Consider the following 27,376-nt stretch of genomic DNA (forward strand, 5'->3'; position numbering starts at 1 on the left):
CACACAGTAAGTATCCAGTAAATCTAAGCTTTGTCAGTACATGTACCAAAGTAGAAGTAACGAGAAAAAATGTAATTTTTTAAGATTCCTTTTTTCTTCCAGTTTTATTGAGATATAATTGACATACAGCACTGTATAAGTTTAAGGTGTACAGCATAATGCTTTGACTTACATACATCATGAAATTATTACCACAATAAGTTTAATGAACATCCATCATCTCGTATAGATACAAAGTTAAAGAAATAGAAAAAAATATATTTTTCCTTGTGATGAGAACTCGGGATTTACTCTAACAACTTTCATATATAACATACAGCAGTGTTAATTATATTTAACATGTACCTTACATCCGTAGTACTTATTTATCTTATAACTATAAGTGTATCTTTTGATTGCCTTCCTCCAGTTCCCCCTCTGTCCACCCCGTCCCACACCTCTGGTAACCACAAATCTGATCTCTTTTTCTATAAGTTTGTTTGTTTGTTTGTTTGTTGAGTATAATTGACTTACAACACTATGTTAGTTCCTGTTATACAGCAGAGTGATATTTCTCTACAATTCAAAATGACCACCATGGTAAGTCTAGTTATAATATGTCACCATACAAAGATATTACATAGTCATTAATTATATTCCCCACTTTGTACATTTCATACTCGTGACATTTATTTTTCACCTGGAAGTTTGTACCTCTTAATCTCCCTCACCTATTCAAAATGTATTTTCTTAAAGAAAAGAATTATCCATATACCACCCCCTCTGAATTCTTTCATTTCTGGAAATATAGAAAGTAGTAATCTCAAGGAACCCAACAACAGTGATTTCTTGTTATTATTCACATCTCATTTTCACACATCAAGGAATCAATAGTGGATGAACAAGAGAGTAACAAAGAAGAAAATGTCCATCTGACAAGATTTCTCCGTGTCCTGGCCAACTTTCTCATCATCTGCTGTTTGTGTGGAAGTGGGTACCTCATTTACTTTGTGGTGAAACGATCCCAAGAATTCTCCAAAATGCAGAATGTCAGCTGGTATGAAAGAAATGAGGTGAGGAGGGCATCTCTGCTGAAGTGAATATTTCAGGAAAATACTGAAATTACCCTGGTTCCTATGCCATTCAGCTGAATTATTGAATTCTGGACTATAGGACTAATTTTAAAAAGTGAAATTACATTGCTTATAAATCAATTGTCTAGTAATGCATGGGTGTGATTCTGGGCTTCCTATTCTGTCCCTTTGGTCTATTTGTCTATTCTTGCACTAATACACACTGATAAACTATGGCTTTATAGTATGTCTTGATATCTGACAGAGTGAGTTCTCTCATCAAGATCCACAATAACACACATTAAGGTTTTATTGCACTTGCATTGAATCCATAAATCTCTCTTGGGAATTTGACATCTGTGGTAGTTGGCAAAAATAGCTACAAATTCTTCCCTTCCTTGTATCCACATTTTTTTGCAATGTGATTTTCTAGCTCCTCCCATGAAGAGGTAGAATCTGTTTCCCCATCCCTTGCCTTAGTCAGTGAAACAGTAGCAACGATGATACAAGCAGACTTGAAAAGTGCTTGTATTTTGGAACTTGCTCTCTTGGGAACCTGAGACCTCCACCATGTGAATGATGCCCAGCCAGCCTCCTAAATGATGAGTGGCACATGGCCCAATTATCTCATCACCTTAGGTGACAGCAAATCCACCACCAGATGTGTGAATGAAGCTGACCCCAAAGGCCACACCCTGCACCACATCCCTCTACTGTTGGTTCCATTCTGTGATCTGAGTTTCTGGTCTTCCATGCTCCTGAGATGAGGAGATTCTTACCTAGCTCACAGCCTTTACAGAACACAAAGCACTGTCCCATATGTTAATTCATTTACTTCTCAAAGATAGTTTGCTATTTTTATCAATGCTAATTACAGCAATCGTGATGACAACCAGTCACAGAGCAATTAGGACCTGTGGAACATACACTGACTGCTCAGGGCTTGTTGGTGCCTTCGCCAGGGTCATACAGCAAGTTGTGGAGACCCCGGGGCATTTCCAGAGGCAGAGGGGGGGGCAAAAAGGAGATGGAGATGCATGGCCCTGGGGGTGCAGAGATGGTGGAGAAGCAAGTGATATTGATGACAAAACTAACCCAGCTCTCCCAATTTCTCAGGTAGAAATTGTGATGTCCCTGCTTGGGATGTTTTGTCCCCCTCTGTTTGAAACCATTGCTGCCCTGGAGAATTACCACCCACGCATTGGACTGAAGTGGCAGCTAGGACGCATCTTTGCACTCTTCCTGGGAAACCTCTACACATTTCTTTTGGCCCTGATGGATGACGTCAACCTGAAGGTAAAGACCACAAACATCCCCCCAATTCCTAGGGCCCACCAAATTTCTTTTTTAAATATAATAATTTCCTTGTGCATAATTTATATTAATTTAAAATTTTTTGGAAAGGTCAGAAAAGTAAAATGAAGAAAAATATCACCAGATTCCTATGCCCCAATTGTTAACATTTTGCTTCAGTTCTTTACTGTCTTTTTCTTAGGCTTTTTCACATCATCTGCATGTCATTTGGTACCCTTAATATTTTATCTGCAGGCTTTCCCGTATTGTTTCTTAGCTGCCATAAATGTTTACCAGCCCAGTATGCGCCCACTGAGATGATAAGTCATGGTTGAGTTAACCTTTCATCACTGCTCACTAGATGGTTATGGCGTACCCACCAAGCCAGGCCCTGGGGGTACAGCAGAGAGCAAGACACGGTCCTGTTCCAGGGGAGACAAACTCATTCACTGAAGCATGCTGGGGCAGGTGCTTCAGTGGGAGCAAGCCCAGGGCAGCATGGCAGTACACAGGAGGGACTGCAAACCCCACCATGGGGGATCTTAGCAGACCCTGGGAAAAGCAGAGGGAACAGCTCATGCACACAGGGAACTATGGGTTAGCGGAACAATAGAGTGGAGGGGAAGAAGTGAAAAATGAAATTGGGGGAAGGGCCAGATTATGATGCTCCTCTTCCCCACACGTCCCTCCTCATGAACTTTTTCCTGAGGTTAACAGGAAGCTACTGGAAGTTTCTCAGCATGGAAGTGACTGGATCTGACCGTTACCTACTCTCCACCTTCATTTCTTGCTTCCCTCCTATCCTAGTAAACTCCTTCACCCTCCTGAGCCTCACATTTCCTCCACGGGGCAAAATTCTCTCTTGCCTCTCTCTCCACCCTTCTCCCCATGTTTGACTAGTTGACTAATCCTCCTGTGGTTTGGCTCAGATGTCACTGCCTCCAGGAAGGGCCCTGTTGTCTGATGTGGATTTCCTCAGTTCCCAAAGAAAATTTCCCACAGCTCTTATCACTCTGGTCTGTAATTGTCTGTTCATCTCTGTCACTTACTAGACAGTGAACTTTCTGAGGAAAGCTCCGTTCACTCCTGTGTCGCTCCTGTTCACTCTTGTGTCACCATTGCCTTATATGCCCAGAATAGACCCTGAATAAATTAATCTCAAAAGAACAATGAATAACTGAATGGATGGATGGATGGATGGACAAATGGATGAATGGACAGATGAATAATAACAGAGAAGAAAACTTCCTGGAAAACACCCAAGGACTTTAGCCAGTTGCCCCCCTTCTCCTCTATAGATTGAAAGGCTGGGGAGGGCATTTCTGGAGAGACCTGTTGAGGGCTAGGGCAGGGGCTAGATGGTAGGGTTGTGGCATATGCTGGCTCTATTTATTGTTCCTGTGGAAGCATTGGACCTTCCCTGGCTCCTTCCAACCCCACATCTCCATCTTCCATTCTAGCTTTCTAACGAAGAGACAATAAAGAACATCACTCACTGGACTCTGTTTCACTACTACAACTCCTCGGGTTGGAACGAGAGCGTCCCCCGGCCACCCCTGCACCCTGCAGATGTGCCCCGGGGTTCTTGCTGGGAGACAGCTGTGGGCATTGTGAGTAGTTACGCTCTCCTGAAAAGGTGATCCTTGTTCTCAGTTCTTCGTTATCCCTTCTTGATGTTTCCATTTTTAAGCCACCAAAATGTCAAGCACTTCTTAGGAAAGTTCCACCTTTTCACGTTACCTTTTTTTCAGTGTCCCAAACATTTCTCTCTGTGCTTCATCTAGCAGTCTAATACCACTTGGATTTATTTAGAGTTTTACTGCAGATTTCACTGAAAGCCTGAGGTTCTCCACCTGGAAATCATGAATAGAACTCCTAAAAGTTGTATACAAGATTTTGTGTGTATAGGCATCTGTGCATTTTTCTGTAAAGAGAATTAAAGGTTTTCATTAGAATGTCAAAAATTAACAACTACCATTTCCCCTTATCCACTTTCACTACTGCTCCTGTAGCTTACATAGTGTGGACTTCAAAGGCTAGTGTTCTTTGCCTTCCTAGGCAGAAACTTGAAGTATTCACAGGTAACACAGGGATCAGCTGCCTTCTCTTCCTTAACTCCCTCTCTTTGCATGGGCTTTCTATTCACCTGCCACCCCTGAAGAATCCATGCCCATAGAGCATTGGACAACAGTGTTTTAACTGAGGTTGATGAAGTCCCATAGAGGAGAGGATTATATCACACACTTATCAAACACTGCCTACAAGTCCACCAGCAGATATTTTCCTGAGGCAGGGTTTCCTTTCCACGGGGTCCTGGGGGCTTTTTCTCCCTGCTTCCTTCACAGAAGGCTCAGACTCATGACTTCTCATCTCCTCCAATCTAAATTCCTCCATTCTCTTCAAATCGTCCTCATCTTTAATGTGTAGAGCAACTCACATTTCTAAACCCATCACAGTGTGTAACAGAGAAAACCTTCAAGTCAGTAAAACCTACCCTCTTTAGAAGACAAAAGAGAGTTCATTACCTACATGATTCCTTTGGAATATTCTGCTATAGAATTTCTCTTTTCCTTCCTCACATCCTTGGAAGGCATCTCTCTTGCCCTCCTCCCTGAATGCCCATCACTGATTAAAACTTGTTTCCTCCTGAGTTTGTTGGTAATGATGGGTTTGAGGCATTATGTCCTGCTCACCTATGTCCACCACCACCTTCACCCCAGGCCCCAGAGCATCACCTTGCATAGACATGGAGACCTGATACAAGTCAGTTTGTGTTTTACTTAAGAGTAATAGTCTGAATTCTTGTTAAGGAAAAACCCTGAAAACTCATCAGCCGTTCATCCAGCAAGCATTTATTAATCATCTTGGAAGATACAAAAATGAATAGAGTAGACCCTGTGTCCCCTGGGAACTCCAAGTCTATTAGATGTCTTAAAGATTGTGATGAAGTCGGGTAGATCTTTCCAACTTTTCAAAAAAAATTAATAAATTATATGTACTCTACACATCAAAGAAAACTTTGTTCCTTTGCTTTTGGCTCTTCTTCTATGTGCCTCTGTGAAAAACCTATATTATTTTCTCTACATACCCCCCCAAAAAAAATCCAATTAGTGGGGTAAAGATAACCAGCTGCTGTTCCCAGGGACAATGGTCAGATTCAGTCTTAGCTGGGGCAGCTGGCACTTCAGAGCAGATGGGGGAAGCAAGAAGTGAGCCTTCAGATCCTACCTCTATGCAATAGTGCTGATAACTACCAAATACTGGGTATTGCCAACTGCCAGGCAATTTGCGTACATAATCACTAACTTTCCCAGTAACCCTGCAAGGTTAATGTATCAACTTCAAAAGGTTCAGAGACTATTCCAAAGCAATGAATTAGTAACTTGTAGAGCTGGAACCTACAGTAAGCATTTTGCAAAGCATGGGGTCTTTTATCTGCACCACCATTAACCAGAGGGTCCCAGAGAAGAATACGAGTGGGTGGGGGAGCGTTGGCCTGGCTGCAGTCAGTTGGGAGAAGCAGGCATGGTCAAACCCTGACCACCCCCTTTCTCTATGTTCCTCCTTGCAGGAATTCATGAGGCTGACAGTGTCGGACATGCTGGTAACATGTATCACCATCCTGCTGGGGGACTTCCTGCGGGCTTGTTTTGTCCGGTTCATGAACTACTGCTGGTGCTGGGACCTGGAGGCTGGATTTGTAGGTCACCGCTTCATGGACGTTGTGCAGAAAGGCGTTCCAGTCATCCTCTCTGATACAGTCAGATGCATTCTGTGCATTTCTTTAGACGCTTAATGACAGTCTCTACTCTGTGAAGTAGTATTTAATTTTTTCTAAGCAGGACACAAAATCCAGTAGATAAAAAGTTTGTTTTTTGTTTTTTGTTTTTTTTGCGGTACACGGGCCTCTCACTCTTGTGGCCTCTCCCGTTGCGGAGCACAGGCTCCGGACGCGCAGGCTCAGCGGCCATGGCTCACGGGCCCAGCCGCTCCGCGGCATGTGGGATCTTCCTGGACCGGGGCGCGAACCGGCGTCCCCTGCATCGGTGGGCAGACTGTCAACCACTGCGCCACCAGGGAAGCCCTAAAAAGTTTTTTTAATATTTTCAAATGTTAAATTTTAAATTCCCAAGATTTAACCCTCCTATATTTGGATTCTGCATGTTTCTTCCTTTAATACACGCTCACCTGACTTTCCTTCTCTCTCTCCTCACTTTGTTTTCCTCCTTCTCTCATTCTTGTCACTTTTTATCTCCATTTCTGGAAGACAAATTGGGAAGCAGGTTTCAGCTGGCCTCACAAGGACACCGACTCCCTAATGCTCACACACATTATGTTCTTTCAAACAGTTGACAAATTTCCAAAACTCTGAAAATCAGAGTCAGGTTGAAAATCTGCATCTGGCTGAGATGGTTCCTTTCCATGAAAAAGAAGATGAGAGTGGGGCTTCCCTGGTGGCGCAGTGGTTAAGAATCCGCCTACCAATGCAGGGGACACGGGTTCGATCCCTGGTCCGGGAAGATTCCACATACCGTGGAGCAACTAAGCCCGTGCACTACAACTACTGAGCCTGCGCTCTAGAGCCCGCGGGCCACAACTATTGAAGCCTGTGCACCTAGAGCCCGTGCTCCGTAACAAGAGAAGCCACCACAATGAGAAGCCTGCGCACCGCAACGAAGAGTAGCCCCTGCTTGCCACAACTAGAGAGAAAACCCACGTGCAGCAACAAAGACCCAACACAGCCAAAAATTAATTAATTAATTAATTTTTAAAAATGATGAGAAGGAGAAAAGAATTGGAGGGGTGATTTATTTATTTTGTTTTTAAAGCTTTCTTTACATTTGACTCCTCATTTAATTATTTGCATTTTGTTATTTATTTGATTTACTCCTTGCTTATAATTTCAAGTTACATTTCTGATTAGAACATTGATAAAACGTTCTCTTGAGGCCTCCCAAGAATACACTGTCAGCCTGCAGGCCATAAAAGGTAAAAATTCTCTGTTGTTTTTTTTTAGTTTGGCTATGCTGCACAGCTTGCAGGATCTTAATTTCCCCACCAGGGATTGAACCCAGACCCCTGCAGTGGAAGTGTAGAGTCCTAACCACTGCACTGCCATGGAATTCCCAAAAAATTCTCATTATTTTAATTGGAGAAGACCTTGAAGAAAGTTTCAAGTTTCAGAACTTCAAAACTCTTTTTTAAAAGTTGAAAACATGTTAAATAAAACTCTGAATCTAAGGTTCCTCTCTGGTCACCAGAGCAGGCTCTTTGGGGAGGAGTGGCTTGGTCAGTTGACTGGTAGTGGGGTCTGGCTGACATGACCTAACAGACTTTCTCTCTCTCCTCTCTCTCTCTCTCCCTCCAGCCCTCATATGCTGAGTTTGATATTAGTGGAAATGTGCTTGGTTTGATCTTCAACCAAGGAATGATCTGGTGAGTTAACCATTTCCTCTGGTGATCACCTCATTTGGGGAGTCAAAAAGCTGGAATCCCAGGCTTTGCCTCTCAACCAGCTAGAGAGAGGCTGGACAAATCATCTGGCCTCTCTGAGCTCCCTTCTTTCACTTGAGCAGGACTAGAGGAGAACCAGGACAGTGTCTGGCCTACCCACTTGCTACCATATACGTACGTACGTAGAGAGGGGAGAGAAGAGCTAGAGAGAGAGAGAAGGAAAAAAGGAAGAGGGAGGAAAGAGGGAGGAGAGAGGGAAGAAGGAAAAAAGGAAAAAGGGTGGGAAAGAAAGAAGAGAAGGAAAGGGAGGGAGGGAGAAGGAAGGGGAGGAAAGGAAAGAGAGAAGGAGGGAGGGAGATAAATGAACTGAGGAACTTCCCTCTGAGAAGGAGTTAGAGGAGGCTGCCTGACTTCAGCCAAAGGCTTTCAAAGGCTCATAGCAAGCCAATATCCAGTTCTTTTAAGTTAAGGACTTCAAATGGTTTTCTGAGCAGCAATGCTGTTTAATGGAGACCATGGAGAAACAGACAAGAGGCCATGTAATTTGCTCCATGCCTGGCGGTGGGGCAGTGGTAAAATCCTGGCCAGAACCCAAGCCAGGAATGCTCAGAGAGTCCCTGTCCTGAGCAATGGATGGCTATGGTTTGGTGATAACTGTCCTGGTTAAATGGGAGGCCCCTTCCCTTGGGACCTACAGAGAAAGCAACAAGGCCTCCTGCCCCTAGCCCATCAGTCCCATTTCCTTCTGCTGTCCTTCCCCGGCCTCTTCTGCTGTCGAGCCAACCAGGTGTGCGGTCTCTACCCTTCCAGGATGGGCTCCTTCTACGCCCCGGGACTGGTGGGCATCAACGTGCTGCGCCTGCTGACCTTCATGTACTTCCAGTGCTGGGCGGTGATGAGCAGCAACGTCCCCCATGAACGCGTGTTCAAAGCCTCCCGATCCAACAACTTCTACATGGGCCTCTTGCTGCTGGTGCTCTTCCTCAGCCTCCTGCCGGTGGCCTACACTGTCATGTCCCTTCCACCCTCCTTTGACTGCGGGCCATTCAGGTGCACAGTCTCAGCTGCAGGGGAGCACCTCCTCTCCCAGGGCAGTCTGCTCAGAGATCTCAGGCTCAGAATTCCAGTTCTGGTGTCACGTCAGCCTGCGAAAGGCCATGGAGCTTTGGGGAAATCATTAATGCTGTTCAACAGAGCTTTCTGCAGGATGGAGATGTTCTATGTCTGTGCTATCCAATATGGTAGCCACCAGCCACATGTGGCTGTTGAGCACTTGAAATGAGGACCAAGAAATTGAATTTCTAATTTTATTTCATTTAAATTAATTTTAATTTAAATGACCACCAGTGGCTAATGGCTACCATATTGGACAGCACAGCTCTAACCTTTTAACATATGGATAATCTACTGCCCTGGATTACCTTGCCATGGGATGAGTAACAGGGGGCATTCTGAAAATGAAATGACCGTACATTTACAAGTCCCATTCAAATGTGAAGCCGCTACTGAGACTCTTGACAGGGTCTTCATGCTCTACATAGCACTGTAGGCTCAAGGTATAAACCAGACTAGTTTCAGAGACTGGACGTTGTATATAAAGAGATAAATAATTATGTAAGGAGGTAGATGGAGAGAGAATGTGCATCTACTGCTCAATTTCCAAATGTGACACCCTCTGAAAACAAAGCCCTTTCTTTTCTGCATAAAAAGGGATTCTGTGGTTCAAGAGTTTGGGACATGCTGCCCCTTTTATCTGCCACCTCCTCACTTAGAAATGCACAGTGCACACTCCTTTATTCAAGGCTCTGAAGAAACGTTCAGTGAGAGACCGTGTGCACGCTGGTGCTTCCATCCCTACTGACCACAGACCCTTGCTCATGGAACACCATCTAGGGAAGGGAGGAGGGTGAGGCTAGTAAGATGCCCACCCTGCACTTGCACAACCCCAAGGGCAGTACCTCCTTAAACTGTGCACCCCAGGGCCTCACCCGCCTCACTCCAGTCCCAACCCTGTCTACTAATGTGGATCAGCACGCTTTGGGAAATGCTGAACTGACACTTCTCAGTTTATAACGGACTGACCTCGATAAAGCCCTGTGCTTGGTGCCCCACAGCAAGGGCTGTGGGAGCTCAGAGGAGTCGTTAGCAGGAGAGCTCACAGCGGAGTGTGATGGGGCTGAACGGGGGTCCAGACAGAAGGAAAGGGGGGCTGGATCCAGAGTGGAGGACCATGCTGAGTGGCAGGAGGCCTGGGCACCAGGCTGAGGGACAACCACGTGGCAGAAGTGGCAGAAGCTTCTTTAGGCTTCTTCCTGAGCAAGGTTTGGAGGGCTGGGCTCTGGGTGCAAATGCCGGTGCCCCTTTGCCCAGACCCCCCACCTGTTCCAGGCAGGTGGCCAGTGAGTAGGCCCGTGCAGTGTCTGGCCCTCGCCACCTGCCGCACTCTTGCTTCATCTGCTCCCTGAGGCCCTGACAGCTGACACCCAGATAGCAGAGGAAGGGACCCACGAGTGGAGTCCAGGAGGACACATGGCTGCCACCTCCTTCTTGTCACTCTTCTGATCAAAACCCACCAACAGCTAGAACATTCACCCCTCGAGCATTTTCACAGCTGTCCTCTCACTTGCTTCCGAGCTTTACTCAATGGTCACCTTTTCAGTGAGGCCTTCCCTGGGGACCCTAACTGAAATCACACACACACGTCTTGTCATTACTTTTGTTTATCACATCTCTTTACCAACATCTAGCATGCCATTCTTTTTGCTTTTTCATCTCGTTTGCTGTCCGTCTCCCCCACCAGACCATAAGCTCCATGCAGGTGTGATTTTTTTTTCTTCCTTTCTCCCTGCTTTACACCCAGTGTCTAGGAGAAAAAATGGTCAGTGCTTGAACCAGACCCTTCACCTGGCAGAAATTCACTTTTAGGGTTTGGATCAGATCCAGGCAGGCAAGATAAATGAGTGAGATGGGCAGCATTGCAGAACGTATAGTTAAAAGTAAGGGTTGGGGCTTCCCTGGTGGCACAGTGGTTGGGAGTCCACCTGCCGATGCAGGGGACACGGGTTTGTGCCCCGGTCCGGGAGGATCCCACATGCCGTGGAGCGGCTGGGCCCGTGAGCCATGGCCGCTGAGCCTGTGCATCCGGAGCCTGTGCTCCGCAACGGGAGAGGCCACAACAGTGAGAGTTCCACGTACCGCAAAAAAAAAAAAAAAGTAAGGGTTGGTAAACTACATCCCATGGACCAAACCCAGACCACCTGTTTTAGTAAATAAAGTTTTATTAGGACACAACCTCACTCATTTGCTTACATATAATCTATGGCTGCTTTCTAACTACAACAGCAGCAAGTTGAGTAGTTCCAACAGAGGCCATCTGGCTCACAAAGCCTAAAATCTTTTTTGGAGAAAAATTGCCACCACTCCTGATTTAGAGCATAGACTTTAGAGCTGGCTCTGTCGTTTGCCAGCTGGGTCATCTTGAGCAAGTTACACAGCAGATTCATTGCCTCTGAGATGGAAAATTTCACAAGCTTTGTTAATTTGTTCAGCTATGCCTTCTTCTCTGTATATAGTTTGACCTTTATCAGTTGTAGCACATCACTGCAGATTCCACTTTATTTCAGTTGTTGCTGTGAGGATTTAGTGTGCTGGTATCTGTAAAGTACTTGGAGGAGTGTGTTAATCCATAGTAGGGCATATATACGAATTTGTTAAGCTTGAGCCCTGCCCGAATACGGGGTAGCTGGTACTCATAACAATGCTATGAGGTGGGAAGCATTATCTACACCAGGGATCAGCTAACTTTTTTCTTTTAGAACCTGATAGTACATATTTTAGGCTTTGGGGATCAAGAGACAAAATCAAGACTATTATGTAGGTACTTATATAACAGGAGAGAAACAAATGCCCACAAAGTTTTTACTGGCAAAATTCAAAATATGATAATAATAGAGTATAATTTTTTGTAATACAGGACTATCAATGAGAAGAATGGAATTCTTTTGAGGGGGAGGAGGTGATATTTCACATAACAGAGGTTCAGAGTTACTATTCCCTATCATCAAAAATCAGTTGTCCTGGGCTTCCCTGGTGGCGCAGTGGTTGAGAGTCCGCCTGCCGATGCAGGGGACACGGGTTCGTGCCCCGATCCCGGAAGATCCCACATGCCGCGGAGCGGCTGGGTCCGCGAGCCATGGCCGCGGAGCCTGTGTGTCCGGAGCCTGTGCTCCGCAACGGAAGAGGCCACAGCAGTGAGAGGCCCGCGTACAGCAAAAAAAAAAAAAAAAAAAAAAATCAGTTGTCCTGCCCAGATAGCCATCTTTGCTGCCAGATCCATTTTTGTACCAGACATGGCAACACATCTACTACCATAGGAAAAAAATTTGCCATAAAGCTGTATTACTGCCAAGCCATCGGACTGCTGTGCAGTAGGGCAAGTCAGGATATTCAGTTTCTATTTCTGATAAAAATTCACAGATATGAAAATGATTAAGTCATGAGAGCAAATGAAGTTTACCATTGACACTATTGACTCAACTGTACATGATAGATTCAAATATTTTCTACAAATTACTGATGAATAAGAAAATGAATAACCATAGTGTGCATACACTGAAAATTTCACAAGCTTTGTTAATTTGTTCAGCTCTGACTTCTGCTCTACATATAGTTTGACCATTATCAGTTGTAGCACATCATAGCAGATTCCACTTCATTTCAGTTGTACTGAATTCCATTCCATTCAGTTGTACTAAATTAGTGTTTTCTCAATTTTTTTGAGAAAATTTCACCCATATATGTCCTGCACAGAATATTCATAGGAGTTAATTCTTCAGTCACTTCAGACTTGGCATTAACTCCTCAAATAAACAACTAAGCAGTATCAGTAACATCTATTGACTCATTAAGAGCCAAGGAAAACAACCTGAGATCACTTGCCTTTTGTTTGAATGTCCTCAACTCTTTAAGCAACTGCTCTTGCTGGAAAATCTAAAAGTCTTAAGTATATTTTCTCTGAATACATTCCTTCAGCTCCTACAATTTAATTACTTCATCACTGGTAAATGAGGACCATGATTTTGGAAACTAGAGGAAAGGGTATCCTTGTTATATAGAGACAGAAAGCTTAGATAAACTATGTCCTTCAGTTGTATGGAAAGCTGAATTTGTAAATGATAAACTTGTATATTTAGCTGAGGATATTTCTTTTTTTTTTTTTTTGGTTGCACCACGTGGCATGTGGGATCTTAATTTCCCCGACCAGGGATCGAACCCACACCCCCTACAGTGGAAGCAGAGTCTTAACCACTAGACTGCCAGGGAAATCCATAGCTGAGGATATTTCTTTTTTTTTTTTTTTGAAGATCAATCTTAGTAAAAACTTTTTTCTCTGTTTTTCTTTATTGAAGTATAGTTGATTTACTATGTTGTGCTAATTTCTGCTGTACAGCAAAGTGACTTAGTTACACACATATATACATTTTTAATATTCTTTTCCATTATGGTTTTTTTCCAGATTGGATATAGTTCCCTGTGCTATACAGTAGGAACTTGTTGTTTATCCATCCTATATATAATAGTTTGCTTCTACTAATCCCAAACTCCCAGTCCATCCCTCCCCCTCCCTCCCTCCCCCTTGGCAAACACAAGTCTGTTCTCTATATCTGTGAGTCTGTTTCTGTTTTGTAGGTAAATTCATTTGTGCCATATTTTAGATTCCACATATAAGTGATATCATATGATATTTGTCTTTCTCTTTCTGACTTACTTCACTTAATATGATAATCTCTGGTTGTATCCATGTTGCTGCAAATGTCATTGTTTTGTTCTTTTTAATGGATGAGAAATATTCCATTGTATATATGTACCACATCTTCTTTATCCATTCATCTGTCGATGGACCTTTAGGTTGTTTCCATGTCTTGGCTATTGTGAATAGTGCTTCTATGAACATAGGGGTGCATGTATCTTTTTGAATTATAGTTTTGTCCAGGTATATGCCCAGGAGTAGGATTGCTGGATCATATGGTAGTTCTATTTTTAGTTTTCTGAGGAAACTCCATACTGTTTTCATAGTGGCTGCACCAACTTACATTCCCACCAACAGTGTAAGGGGTTCCCTTTTCTCCACACTCTCTCCAGCATTTGTTATTTGTAGACTTTTTAATGATGGCCATCCTGACCAGTGTTAGGTGGTACCTCATTGTAGTTTTGATTTGCATTTCTCTAATAATTGGTGATACTGAGCATCTTTTCATGTGCCTACTGGCCATTTGTATGTCTTCTTTGGAGAAATGTCTGTTAAGGTTTTCTGCCCATTTTTCAGTTGGGTTGTTTTTTTGTTGTTGTTGAGTTATATGATCTGTTTGTATATTTTGGAGATTATAGCTGAGGATATTTCTAAGTAAAGTGTTGAAGGTGAAGCCTAGTTTCTTCTTGCTGTTTATACTAAAAATGTGAGAAGAAAGATAAATTGAGGAAAGAACTGATAAGCAAAAAGGAACCAGGACTCGATGATTTGGGAAATTCTCAGACTGTCCAGTTTGCAGAAGACTCTAAAAACAAATCCACTGTTAGGAAAGCATGCTCTAAGGAGAAAGCCAAGGATGAGGCTGGACAACCTTTTGCTAGTGCTTCTGAAGGATCTGAATATTCATTCACACAGATGATTCTTTTAAGCACGTAACTCGGATCCTCTCAACCATCTCAGCAGAAGCCAGAAATGGAAATGGAATTATCCAGGAAAGATCTGTGTAGGACCCTCTAGTGTAATGGACTGAATTCCCACAGCATACATGGAAGACCCACCAGGTATTTGAGATTGTTGTATGAGAGTATCACAGCTTGGACTGAAAGGGGCAGAGAAGAGACAAAATGAAGGAAAGCTGTTGGGCTCCAAATATTTTATAGTCAGTAAACAGGCTGATCAAATCTACTCAGCTGAAACCTGTGCTACTCTTCAAGAAAAAGGAAGGATGACTCCGAGGCCAGAGTCTTGGGCCTGGAGGGCAGAGTTGCAGGCAGGCACAGAGGGTTGAGCCAAGAGAAAATTATTCTCAGGCTTTTGAAATCTAATGGAATTTGGCTGATTGGACTTCAAAATTGCTGGGAACTGGTGATTCCTTTCTTCCTTCCATTTTCTTCCTTTTGGAATTGGAATATCCATAACTGTTATCCTATGACTGACCCACCATTGTATTTTGGGAGTAAATAACTTGCTTTCTAGTTTCACAGATCCACAGATAGAAATTTTGCCCCCAAATGGATCATACCCAAAGTCTCACCTACACCTGATTTAGATGAGATTTGGTACCTTTGAGTCCATGACATTTAGATGAGATTTTTGGACTCTGAGTTGATGCTGTAATAGGTTGAGACTTTGGGGCATGTAGGGATGGTGGTGAAATACATTTTGCAGGTGGAATGAGTATGAATGTTTGGAGGCCAGAGAACAGACTGGTGGGCTGAATAATGGCTCCCAAAGATATCCAGGTCCTAATCCCTGGAACCTGTGGATGTTACCTTATATATCAAAATGGTCTTTACTTATCTGATTAAGGATGCTGAGATGGGGAGATTGTCTGAGTTACCCAGATGGGCCCTAAATCACGTGTCCTTATTAGAGGGAGGCAAAGAGATATTTGACTATAGAAGAGCAGTAAGTGATGTGACCTTGAAAGCAGAAAGAGATTTGAAGATTCTCTCCTGCTAGCTTTGAAGATAGAGGAAGGGGCCATGAGCCAAAGAATGCAGGGAATGAAGCTATAAAAGTTGAGAAAAAGAAACAGATTCTTCCCTAGAGCCTCCCTCTGAAAGGAGAGCAGCCCTCCTGACACTTTGGTTTCAATCCAGTGAAACCATTTCAGACTTTTTGGCCTCCAGAACTGTAAGAAAATAATTTGTATTGCTTTAAGCCTCCAATGTGGTAATTGGTTACACAGTAGTCACTGAAAACTAATGCATCATATAATACGTCATAATTCAATGACAAAATAATGCACATTCTATTGTGACTTAAGCATCACATTTGAAGTCCACTTTTCTTGTTTTTACAAAATGGGTATGCAGTAGTAATTAAAAAAATAATAGGGATTTCCTGGCGGTCCAGTGGTTAGGACTCTGCGCTTTCACTGGCGAGGGTGTGGGTTCAATTCCTGGTCGAGGAACTAAGATCCCGCAAGCTGCAGGGCACAGCCAAATAATACTACTAATAATAAATTAACTGTTATAATATGATGATATGCATGGCACTTGAAATGCTGTCATGTTATAACTACATCATTGCAATTTGTAGTGTGCTGTACAGCAGTACTAAGCATTGAGGTGGCCACAGATGTTTGCTAACACAACTACTCATCTCTGCTATTATAGCACAAAAACAACCAGAGACTATACATAAATAAATGAGCATGGCTGTGTTCCAATAAAACATTTACAGACACTGAAGTTTGAATTTCATACTTCAATTTTTATGTGTCACAAAATGTTATTCTTCTTTTGATATTTTTCCAATTATTTAAAAATGTAAAAGCCATTCTTAGCCCACAGGCCTTATAAAAACAGGTAGCAAGCCAAATTTGGCCCATGGGCCATTGTTTGCTAACCCCTGATTGACACATAGAGAAAAATGAAGCTTCTAGATGCAACATTTTGGAGGGCACTTATAATTTGACAGCCCCATACTCAATGTTTTATATGAATTCATGTCTATGTCCTCTAAACAATCTGAGACAAATGCTGTTATTATATTTATAATACCATATTGTATATACTATTTTATTATTGTACTATATTATATGGATGAGGAAACCAGGGCAGAGAAATTTTCAGTATCTTGCTCAAAGATATCAAACCTCTGCAGCACTAACCAATAGAACTTTCTATATGAGGGAAAAAAATCCACATCTGCTCCTAAAATATAGTAACTATTAGTCACATGACTCCTTGAAATGTGTGACTAAGAAACTGAATTTTTTATTTAATTTAATTTAATTTTAATAACCACATTGAAAAGTACAGCTCTAGTGGGGAGAGTGAGGGTATGAATACAGGCAGAAAGTGAGTAAGTAAATTGTCCATGGTGTCCCACAACTAATAAATGGAGGAGAGAGGATTTAAATCGGGAATTTCAAGCCATAAATTCCAGTTCTTGGCACCAAAGCTACCAACCAAAAGCCAGGAGCAGACAGTAATCTCTGGGCAGCTATTTGTGGAAGGCAGTCTGCATAACGGTTCTTAGGTAATTGAAGAAAATCAAAATTACTGTTGTGAACTGTCCAAGAGCCTGCCCAAGGCAATACTGGAATTCTCATCTGAAGACTAATTGTAGGTATTTTTGAGTCACCATGAGGCTGTCCATCACATCAGTATATGGAGAGCTGCCTCCAGGCCCAGGGACCCAGAGGAAGCTCCATGTTGGTCTCGTAGCTACATCACAGGCCATTTTCTCCCATGAGAGTATAGGAGAAAACACATTTTCATCTTGCCGAGGAAGGTGCCAGGCACAGGAGACCAAGGTAGTTTGAGAGGTTGTGAGGCACCAAGGACTTGAAGCCGGAGAGCCAGGGTGCTGAGGCAGATCTAAGCCCTCGCCTACAGGGCAGCCCCAAGTGGGGACTTTTTCCACTGTAGTCCCTGCGGAGAAGAGCTCTGTTCTTCCAGGAGAGTAGTCATGAGTGGCGGCCTGGACCCTCCAGGGTATGGACACAGCTGTTTATGCCATATGAGCTTCACAGCACGCTATAATGTATTCTCTCCTCTTTCCAGTGGGAAAAACAGAATGTATGACGTCATCCAAGAGACAGTGGAAAATGATTTCCCAACCTTCCTGGGCAAGATTTTTGCTTTCCTCGCCAATCCAGGCCTGATCATTCCAGCCATCCTGCTGATGTTGTAAGTTACCCAGGGGCCATGGCTCTGCCTCGTGGAAACCTCCCCGAGACTTCCTTGGCAGGTCCTTCTTTCTTGCCCTCTCAATCTGGATTTCCCAGAAGCAGATCCTCAGACAAAGACTTAAACGCAATCTAAATTGCAATTGGAGGGGCCAGTGTGTGTAGGGAAGTAAGACAGAGAAGGGACAGGAAGGTGCATTCTTACTACTGGGGTGACTTTAATCCTGCTGGGAGTTCTGGGAAAGTGTGCCTCTGAGTTATCCTGCTCAAGGGTGAGGGATCCGGGGCATCTGTAGACCAGTTCCCATCCATCACTGGCTGAGTGCTGCTGGGAGATGTGGAAAGGAAGAGGCGTTGGTTAATTGCCCGGCAGTTAGGGCCAGTTGCCTTCATGGACAGAATGGTTTCCGAGTGTGGGGCGGGGCTTCAGGCACTGGCAGCTGTAAGTCTTTCAGTGAGCACACTGAAGATAGGGCCCAAAGCATAAGGTGAGTACTGGCATTGTCTGCAGCACCCTCCAAAACATCCACTGGAAATATCAAAGACCCCTTCCCCAAGAAAGCTGAGGCATGATGCATCCTGTCCCTGGCTGGGCCCGCAGGACTTCTCTACAGAGCACCCCGTGCACTAGAGTGTTCGGTGCATTTGTCACCATCCCTCTCACAGACTGAAGATGTGGGTGAGCTTGGCGATCTCTGTATCCCCAACACCAGCCCCATGCCTGGGGCATAGGAGGCAAACAATGAACGCTCAAGGAAGGAACAGGGCAGGAAACTGTGAAATATTCCTAACATACAGAAGCATACAGACAAGCATGTACAAGATCACAAGATTAAACAGATGTTAACGTTTAGCAATATTAGCTTCAGATCAGTCTCTCTTTTTAAAAGAAATAAATGTTACACTTCAAGCCCCACCCAGTCTTTCTCTCTCCCTCCCTCTCCAAAGGTGACTACTATTTGGATTAGTCTTCATCATTTCCAATCTGGACCATTTAATCACGTGTATGTACTACTGTTTTCTGAGTTCAAAAATTTTTCATGACTCATTCAGACTACACAGCTTTCCTCACTCACATTATGTTTGGGAGACTTTTTCATGTGGATACATGAGCACACATTTTCATGGCTCTGCTGTATTCCACTGTGTCACAAAAATAATCAATAAACAATCTATAATAGGAATAGAAAAGAGTTTTATTTGAGCCAAACTGAGGACTATAGCCCAGAAGACAGCTTCTTAGATAACTCTGAGAAGTTGCTCCAGAGAAGCATGGTTTTCAGCACAATTTTATATCTTGACAGAACAAAGAACATTAAACAAATCAGGGATACATTCCTTCAAGGTTTCAAAAAAAAAAACAGATCAGCACATACACAGCGAGTCAGTATGGCCTTGGCATCTGGGAAGGGAATCTTATCATCAAAGGAGGACCAGCAATGGAATCCTAGGAAAGGAGACATTTAATCTTTATTTTTCACATGGACATTCTTTACTTCTGGTCAATGTGCCCTTTTCTTTCATAATTAAAACAGATATGGGAGGTCCCTGGTGGCCTAGTGGTTAGGATTCTGGGCTTTTACTGCCGTGTCTCGGGTTCAATCTCTGGTCAGGGAAATGAGATCCCGCAAGTAGCGAGGTCACCAAAAAAAAAAAAAAAAAAAAAAGCAGATGTACAATGTATGCTTGATAGGTCACAAGCAGGCTGCTTTAGTTAGCATAAAATTCAAGTTAGCTCCTGTATAAACCAGAATGACTTCCCCATACCTCAATATGTGAAATATGTGAACATTTCTTTTATCAGTTGTGTGATTAAACCACAATTTAACCATTTCTCTGCATAGAGATAGGTTGTTTCCACTTTTTTGCTGTTGCAAATGTGCTCCTTATGTCTCCTTGTACGCATACTACAGTTTTCTCTAAGATAGACTTCTAGAAGTGGTATTGCTGGGTCATAGGTATGTGTTTCTTCAATCTTTGAAGATAGTGCTGAATTGCTCTCCAAAATAGGTGTATTTCCTTACATCCTTGACTTCAGACATCCTCTGCTTCTAGTCCTGGCATGAAGGAGGGCTGACATGGTAGTGACAACCACCTGAGGAAATTCTGGAACCCAGACACCAAACCTGACCTTACAGGGCGGCACAGGGAAATACTAAGCTTGGAAACAGCCTCAGGAGGAGCACAGCCACCCAGGAGCATTCTATCTTCTCTGATCTCTGGTTCCTCCCTAACAAATGGGCTGTGAATTAGGAGAGAGAGCGAGGCCTCCTGGGCGCCTTCCCAACAGATGGTGGTCCCTTGCCTGTCCTCCTTCTGGCCTCTTGTCGCCCACGGTCCTCTGAGTCTTTGCTTCAGGAAGCTCACGGGACAGCCTCTGACCCACACTCTGCCAAAGGCTGCGTGGTTCCTCCCTTCTGCCTGTAAGAGAGCTCGAGAATTCTGCTGAAGTGGCTCAGGGCGGCCCCTCCCTGAGGGCAAGGATCAGAAGACCCAAGCTGGAGCAGCCGGGGCTTGAAATGCAGAAAGAAAAGTGACAAGGACAGGCTGTCAGAGCACCCAGTCCAGGAGGCATCCCGGGCTTTTGTGGCCCTTCCTTCTCAGGTGGTACATCCAGGACAAGCCCCAAATCCTAGATCCTGTGAAAGGGCTATAGCCTCAAAGGATACCCAGCCACCCAGTCAGCCAGTGGGGGCTGGACTGTGAAAACCACAAGCCCAGGACAGACATTCCCATCAGTGCACCCTGGGTAGAGGGCATTTGGGGTCTGTGCAGTTGTGTTTCTAGGCAAGCTTGGAGCAGGTCACTTAGCACCTCTCTCCTCTCTCAGCACTTGAAGGCTTTGGCGTCAAATGTGGTCTCCTACAAGTGCAAATAGATAGGGTGGCCTTGGGCAAGTGACTTAACCTCTCTGCATTCCAGGATGCTGATCTGTAAAGATGGGAGTCATCCTTTCTTCTTCACAGGGTTTCATCAAAACCAGTGAGATGTGGAGTGGGATGCACGTGGCACAGAGCCTGGCACAGGGCAGGTATCCAGGAAACACAAGCAGATGTTTCTGCAGACAAGAAACCCTGCCTCTCTCCTGCCTCTTCAGGTTTCCCAGAAGAGGACTGATTCCTTTAGCTAACCTTTATTAAACTCTCTGAGAACTAGAAATGTGTTCAATAAAATAGAGAACAGCGATGTCCAAGACCTTGTCAATGTTAAGTGGAGAACTTAGGATGATGGTAGGACCTCCCTCCACCCTGCCCAGAGGCAAAACCTGGTCACCTATTCCAGGAAGCCTGCTGTGATTCTTCGGGAAAGGTGTCCAGCTCTTGCCATTTTCCAAGATCACAGTACCCCCGGAGCATGCTTTTCTCTTGCAGCCTGGCCATTTACTACCTGAACTCAGTTTCCAAAAGCCTTTCCCGAGCTAATGCCCAGCTGAGAAAGAAAATCCAAGCGGTGAGTCTGTCGGGCATTTTCATTCAAAAAGATGTTATGTTTTTGGGTTTTGTTAATTTGCTCTTTGAGCCCAGTTGTATTCTTTAAATGGCTTTCTTCTAAATCAAACCCCAAATTATCTGCATGGTAGGAAGCAGCCTTGAGAGACTTAATGACATGCATTTATATTCTGAGGGTATTTGGGAATACATAACAGTAATGACTTAAATTTTGAGCGGTTGCTAAAGAACAGGAGAAACTCAATAGATTAAACCAATGTTCATACACAATAAAACCAGTACCCACAGTAATTCCTACCTATTAAAACTAAAACTAGAAATACTAAAGAAAACAGCATTGCCAGAACAACATAGTGCTGTGCCCCATGACCTAAGGGGTCTCTTAAGTCCCCTCCACACTGGGGCAGCCTCTCTCAACATCCACTGACACGCTGACTGCTTCTTCTGCTCTCCCAGCCCCCAACCCCACCTTCTTCACGTGGTAAAGACTCTACACCAACCTTCCCTAAGCCCTGTCTTCCTTGCTTCCTCACCCCCTCTTCTGGAACTAATCTCATCAGCCTCACTGCCAGTTCCCCACCCACACTTCCTTCTGTTGCTCTCACTGTCCTCCTGCCCAGGTATAGAAAACCATTGAAATACAGGATTGGCAGAGGTTCTGTCCTCCCCTGGCCAGATGTTCCTTCAAATACCATGCAAACCTGAGTCCCAGGTGCCCTCTCCAACCAGCGGTGGGGACAAGAACTGGCTATTTAAGGTGGCTGCCCTCTAGATCTCACCATCTTGGGCTCTGAAACTCAAACACTCATTTCCCTGGCCAGGATCAACCTTTCATTTTTTTCCTGCAGCTACATGAAGTTGAAAAGAGCCACAAATCTTTCAAAGGCAGAGCCACAGCCAGATATTCGGAGGACACAGCTAAAGGCAGCTCCAAAAATGCCACCCAGCTCACCAAAGAAGGTAAATTCTATTTCACGATGATTACTTTTACAAGGCCATGTGGGAAAGTGTAAAGAGCAAATGCTGTGAAATCAGATACATCCGGGATTGAAATCAGATTTCTGGCAATTATTAACTATATGAAGTTGGGCAAAATAAAACCAGAGTGAATCACAGGCAACCTCACGTGGTGGTACAAAGGAGGTGGGATTATGCGTGTGAAGTGCTACACAGACTTCCTGGCACAGGGAACCAATGAACGTGAGCTGGTAGGAGGAGGAGGAATGTCTGTAAAATGGGGAAATACCAGGGTTGTTTCCCTCATTTCTATCCCCTGAGTCTCTCACCACATTTTCTATGGTGATGGTTCTTCATCATTTCGTCTTCGTTTCTGAAATGACTTTGTCTTCTTCACTCTCATTCCTGAGTCTGTCATTTCCCATGTCATATCCTCTTAATATCTGGCTATTTAACCCAATGTAGGATCACGATTTGTGTCCCATCCAGATCCCTTTAAGATGCTCTGAGGTTGGCTGACAAGGATCACAGCTGCCAGGGATGGAGGAGGTATTTGTTTTGTGTGTTGTTTTAAGCATTTTCTTTAGGAGGAGAAATAGGGAGATTTGCATCTAGCAGCTGCTTCTCCCACCAGAACCAGTTTGTGTTCTCTTAGAAAAAAGAGCAGCACTGGAATAGCTAGAATAACAGGGTGAGAAAAAGCCACACACATTCCAAAAAAGGTGTCACAGAGCTTCAAAGGGGAATAATCACAGACCTACCTTGGGAGTGAGGAAAGGTCAAATTGAAAGAGACCATCTCTGAGCTGATCTCATTTTCCAAGGATTGTCCCTGTGTCAAAATTAAAGTGTCAATATGCGGTAATTTTGACCTTCGATGTGGAAATTGAATGAGATGCACAAGAAATGGCTGAGAGTTTAGGAGTTTGAATTTTTAGTGCAGAAATTACTTACCATTTATTTGATGCCTTTGTAACATATAGGCAAGACTCTAGGAAACAGAACCAAGAAGAATTTAAGTACATAGCAGTATTTTCCTGAAGATGAAAATACTCAGTTCTCGAGTTCCAATAGTGCGGAGAGTGACTGTAGAAGCAGATCAGGAGCAAAAAAGCTCACCCGTGTGTATCCCTAGCAAACACTTGTTGATATTGGAATAGCCATAAACAAGTGGATGTTACAAAAAGAGGACAAGAGGTCTGTGTCAATGTAGAACCTATTCCTGGTGAGTCTCCAAAATATATGGAAGGCATTTCAAAGCTACAGACATTCTTGTCAGCAAGATCAGCTGCAGACCATTGATAGCTTGGAAGTCTCATTCAGAGATGGAATGCGGAAGAGCAAATGGCTGGCACTTATTGTGGAGTGGAAGAAAGTGTTTATTGGGGGTTTTTTGTTTGGTTTTTTATTATTTATTTATTTATTTATTTGGGCTGTGCTGGGTCTTCATTGTGGCATGCAGGATCTTTAGTTGCAGCATGCGGACTTAGTTGCAGCATGCGGACTCTTAGCCGTGACATGCGGACTCTTTGTTGCAACATGTAGCAACATTAGCTTTGTTTAGCTTTGTGAAGGACAAGTCTAGCTTCAAGTGTTTGTTAGTAGTAACCGCTAAAGAATAACCAAGATTGCTTAACTCTTTCAGGCCTGTTTATGCTGTTTCCCCAGCCTGTTCATTGTTTCCTTATTTTCCTTGTTTATCAGAAAAGAAAAGTCTCATTTCTATTTAAGTCTCATTTCTGTTTTTGCTGCAACATGCCCAATGCACAGTGAGGCCAAACAAACTGAAACGTCGGAGTTTGGAGCAGAGAAAGGTTTATTGCAGGGTCATGCAAGGAGACAGGTGGCTCATGCCCTGAAAGTCCTGAGCTCCCCGGAGGGTTTCGACAAAGCATTTTTAAAAGCCAGGTGAGGGAAGGGGGTCATAGGGTGTGCGATCAGCTCATGCACATTTCTCTGATTGGCTGATGGTGAGGGAACAGGGTGGTGTCACGGGGGTTAACGTTATCAGTCCTTAGGGTCCAGGAGGCCTGGGGCTATGTGCTCATGGTCATCAAGTAGTTAACCTCTTCCATTTGGTGGGGTGTTTTCACATCTATAAAACAACTCAGGAAATGTGCATCAAATACTGTTATCTAGGTACTTCAGAGAAGAGCTAAAGCAGAGGATATGGGGGAAGGCCTGTCCCAGGAAGGCTCCATAGGGTCCTGCTCCGTTACAGTGACGTGGGGAACCCTGGCTCTGTCCGTCCTGTGATTCTACCTGCATCAAGCGGGAGGAGGCTGGAGGTCACACATGGACATGGTGCCCATCAAAGCCTGGGCTTCAGCCACAGGCCATACCATCCACGATGTAAACTTAGTCTATCTCTATGTCCCTGGAACTGGATTTGGTGAAGAACAAGCCAGTAATTGCCCCCAACTCAGAGTTTAAGGAGGGAAACAAGTAAGCGAAAGAGCTGGAAATGGATCTGATTAGCAGGAGCACCATTCTGGGGTTGATCCAAACAGTTTCCACAACCCTATCATCATATTTGACCCTGGTAGCCACCTGTGAAGCTGTTATTATTGCTCCAATTTTATTCTCAAGAAAACCAGGCTCACAGAGTCTAGCCTAAGGCCAGCATTCAAAATCTAGTTCTCCAGCCAGCTCCTCCTACACAGCTGTTTATGCCAAGACTAGGCCAAGGTGCACCTAGATGCCTGAGGGTGATCCGACCATTCTCACATCACTAAATAGGACTGAAAGCTAATGACAGCACAGGGCAGCTCCAGAGAGCTCCAGTTCCACACCAGGAAACTGTAGGGAAATCTCCCACATCCTCATTCTTGTCTTGTTCATTTTGCAGGGACCGCACATCACCCTGCTAGCCCAAGCCAGACCCTGGACCAGAAGGCGCAGGGCTCTAGGGCCTCCAGTTCTGCTGGCAGGACTGGGTCGCCTGCCTCACAGCACCCCCTGGCGTCAGACCAGACCCTGGCCAAGCCCAGCCTCAGGCTCGTCCTTGGAGGTCAGCCTCTGGAAGGAGTGCTCAGAGACCTCCCCACTGAAAGCTGGGACTAATGGAGCAGGGTCCTGGGGCTGATCCTTGGGCCCCCACCGGCTCATCTCACCCCCCAAATCGTTCTCTCTTCCTCTCTCTTCTCACACACATGCTCATTCTCCCTCTTCTCAGTGAACATGGGAACCTTGATTACTCAGTCTCAAGCCCTTGTTAGCTGCCAAAACAGGAGGACAATGGCTTTATCCACCTTTTAGAAGAGCTGAGCCTTCCCCTCACTAACTGCCCTTCCCTATATCTTGGCTCAGGCAGCTCTAGACCTTGCACTCACAGCAGTTTCCCTCGGCTCCAGACTTGGGAAGAGGGGGCAGGACCATGACCACCATCATAGACTTTTTGCAAGGAGCCCATGTTGGGACAGGTTTCTGGCAGCCCCATCAACTGGCAGGAGGTTGCAGAGGGACCCACATTCCTGATCACCACCTCAATCCAAAGGCGGTGAGTCAGTGTAAACAAAAGATTGAAGAAACCGATGAAAATAAAAGTAAATGAACTGAAGTCCAGCCTTGGTGAGTGGCAAGATGGTGATTCCCCAGAAACTAACCAGAGGGAAGCTGATGCCATCAAGCACCAAAAATGCACTGGAAACTCCCTGGCAGCAAGGCAAGGAGAGAGAGCAGTGTGGTTCTCCTAATCTAATTGAAGGAAACAAAATATTTCTCAGGGCATAAAAATCTTTCTCATGCGCGAAATTCTAAAAGGAATTTGATTGTTTATTGTAAAGGGACACGGAAGATGGTTTTGGGGGGAGTTTTGCAAAGGGTGCAGTGCAGAGCCTTGTCTCCGGCAATGCTGTGTGTCACATACTGATTCTGTGCAGAAGTCTCGTGGGGGCATCAGCCCTGGAGGCCAGACCACTGAAGAGGCCTTGCCAGCAAGGGCAAGTATCAGCAGGGTGCCAGTAACAACCCAGGACTTCCAGTGGTTACCCTCAGGCTTCCAAGGTTAACCAATATCCCTACACACCCACCACAAACTCAGACAAATTATCCTGTTCTGATGACGCACAACTTTATGTGAAGGAATGTATTTGTTATCTGTTGTTGCATAACAAATTATCCCCAAAACTTAACAGCTTAAAACAATAAACATTTATTTATTATCTCACACAGTTTCTGTGGGTCAAGAACTTGGGATTGGCTTCACTGGGCAGCTCTGGTTCTGCATACCTCAGTCAAGATCTGAGGCAGGGATATAGTCATCAGAAGATTTGACAGGGCTAGAAGATATGTTTGTAAATGGCTCACTCACAGCTGCTGGCCGGAGCCTTCAGTTCTTTGCTGGCTATCCACAGACTTGATTACTCCCCACGTGGACCTCTTCATAGGGCTGCTTGGGTGTCCTCACAACACAGCAGCTGATTTCCCCCCAGAGCCAGTGATCTGAGAGAAAGCAAAGAGGAAGCCACAACGCCTCTTATAACCTGTTCTAAGAAGTTACACTATCAATTCCACCAGTTTCTATTCATTAGAATGGAGTCACTAAGTCTAGCTTACACTCAAAGAGAAGGAAATTTGGCTTCATCTCTCAAAGGATTTTTGGACATATTTTAACAAGAGATCTCCTCATTCGAATAGTTACCAGATCTCTATCAAGAAAACGCTAAAGCTTTTCTGAAAGACATCCATCAGAGGATTCGTTAATGGTGGCTCCTGCGACTGTCAAGCGCAACAGGAAGCTAGGTGAGCTAGGGAGTTGGGTAGAGAAAGAAGGCAAGGGTAAGAGAGGAAGGATGTTCACGTGGTGTGGCTTTACAGCTGGGATGTGTCGTTAGAAAACCGTCTAAATTGTGCTTTCATCTCTGCATTCTCAGGTTTGATCTTCCAGCTAATTCCATCTTAAAGCTTCGCTACTCAGCCTATCCAGGGGTCATCAAGCATGAAGACCACTCTTCCCTCCTTCCCTCTTTCCTTCCCTTCCTTCCTTCTTTCCTCTCTTTCTTTCTTTCCTCAGCTCACCTAAGAATGATTTGAACTAGAAAGTCTATTTAATAATTCATCCATAGGAATATAACTGGTATCTTACTGATATTACCTTAGTTTGTCTGTGAATTTGTCTTACTGGAGGGAAATGAAAGAGACACTGAATTTTTCTGTCAGACACTATTTCTACAGGCTGATCCTTTCATTTCTAATAATATACATGCTCAATGTCCATAAAGAGCTCCATTATACACAGAACCACATAAGTAGGAACACACTTTTGCTGAAGGTCAAGGGGG

The 27,376-nt window shown here is 44.3% G+C and overlaps 1 protein-coding gene across 1 annotated transcript in view; it reads left to right on the top strand.

Annotated features, from left to right (window-relative positions):
- The window catches only part of TMC2 (transmembrane channel like 2), a gene marked incomplete at its 3' end in the record, with an annotated part of 79,473 nt that extends 54,316 nt beyond the window's left edge, over positions 1-25,157 (top strand). Inside the window, exons 10-19 of the mRNA XM_082644508.1 lie at positions 864-1,052; positions 2,169-2,348; positions 3,806-3,955; positions 5,917-6,045; positions 7,714-7,781; positions 8,610-8,849; positions 17,565-17,690; positions 21,061-21,139; positions 21,987-22,098; positions 24,943-25,157. Coding sequence (XP_082500634.1) covers positions 864-1,052; positions 2,169-2,348; positions 3,806-3,955; positions 5,917-6,045; positions 7,714-7,781; positions 8,610-8,849; positions 17,565-17,690; positions 21,061-21,139; positions 21,987-22,098; positions 24,943-25,157 — 1,488 coding nt within the window. The remainder of the gene's footprint in view (positions 1-863; positions 1,053-2,168; positions 2,349-3,805; positions 3,956-5,916; positions 6,046-7,713; positions 7,782-8,609; positions 8,850-17,564; positions 17,691-21,060; positions 21,140-21,986; positions 22,099-24,942) is intronic.
- Between the last annotated feature and the right edge of the window lie 2,219 nt (positions 25,158-27,376).

The sequence above is a fragment of the Mesoplodon mirus genome (assembly GCF_964341445.2).
Source record: "Mesoplodon mirus genome assembly, chromosome: 15".
Taxonomy (NCBI): domain Eukaryota; kingdom Metazoa; phylum Chordata; class Mammalia; order Artiodactyla; family Ziphiidae; genus Mesoplodon; species Mesoplodon mirus.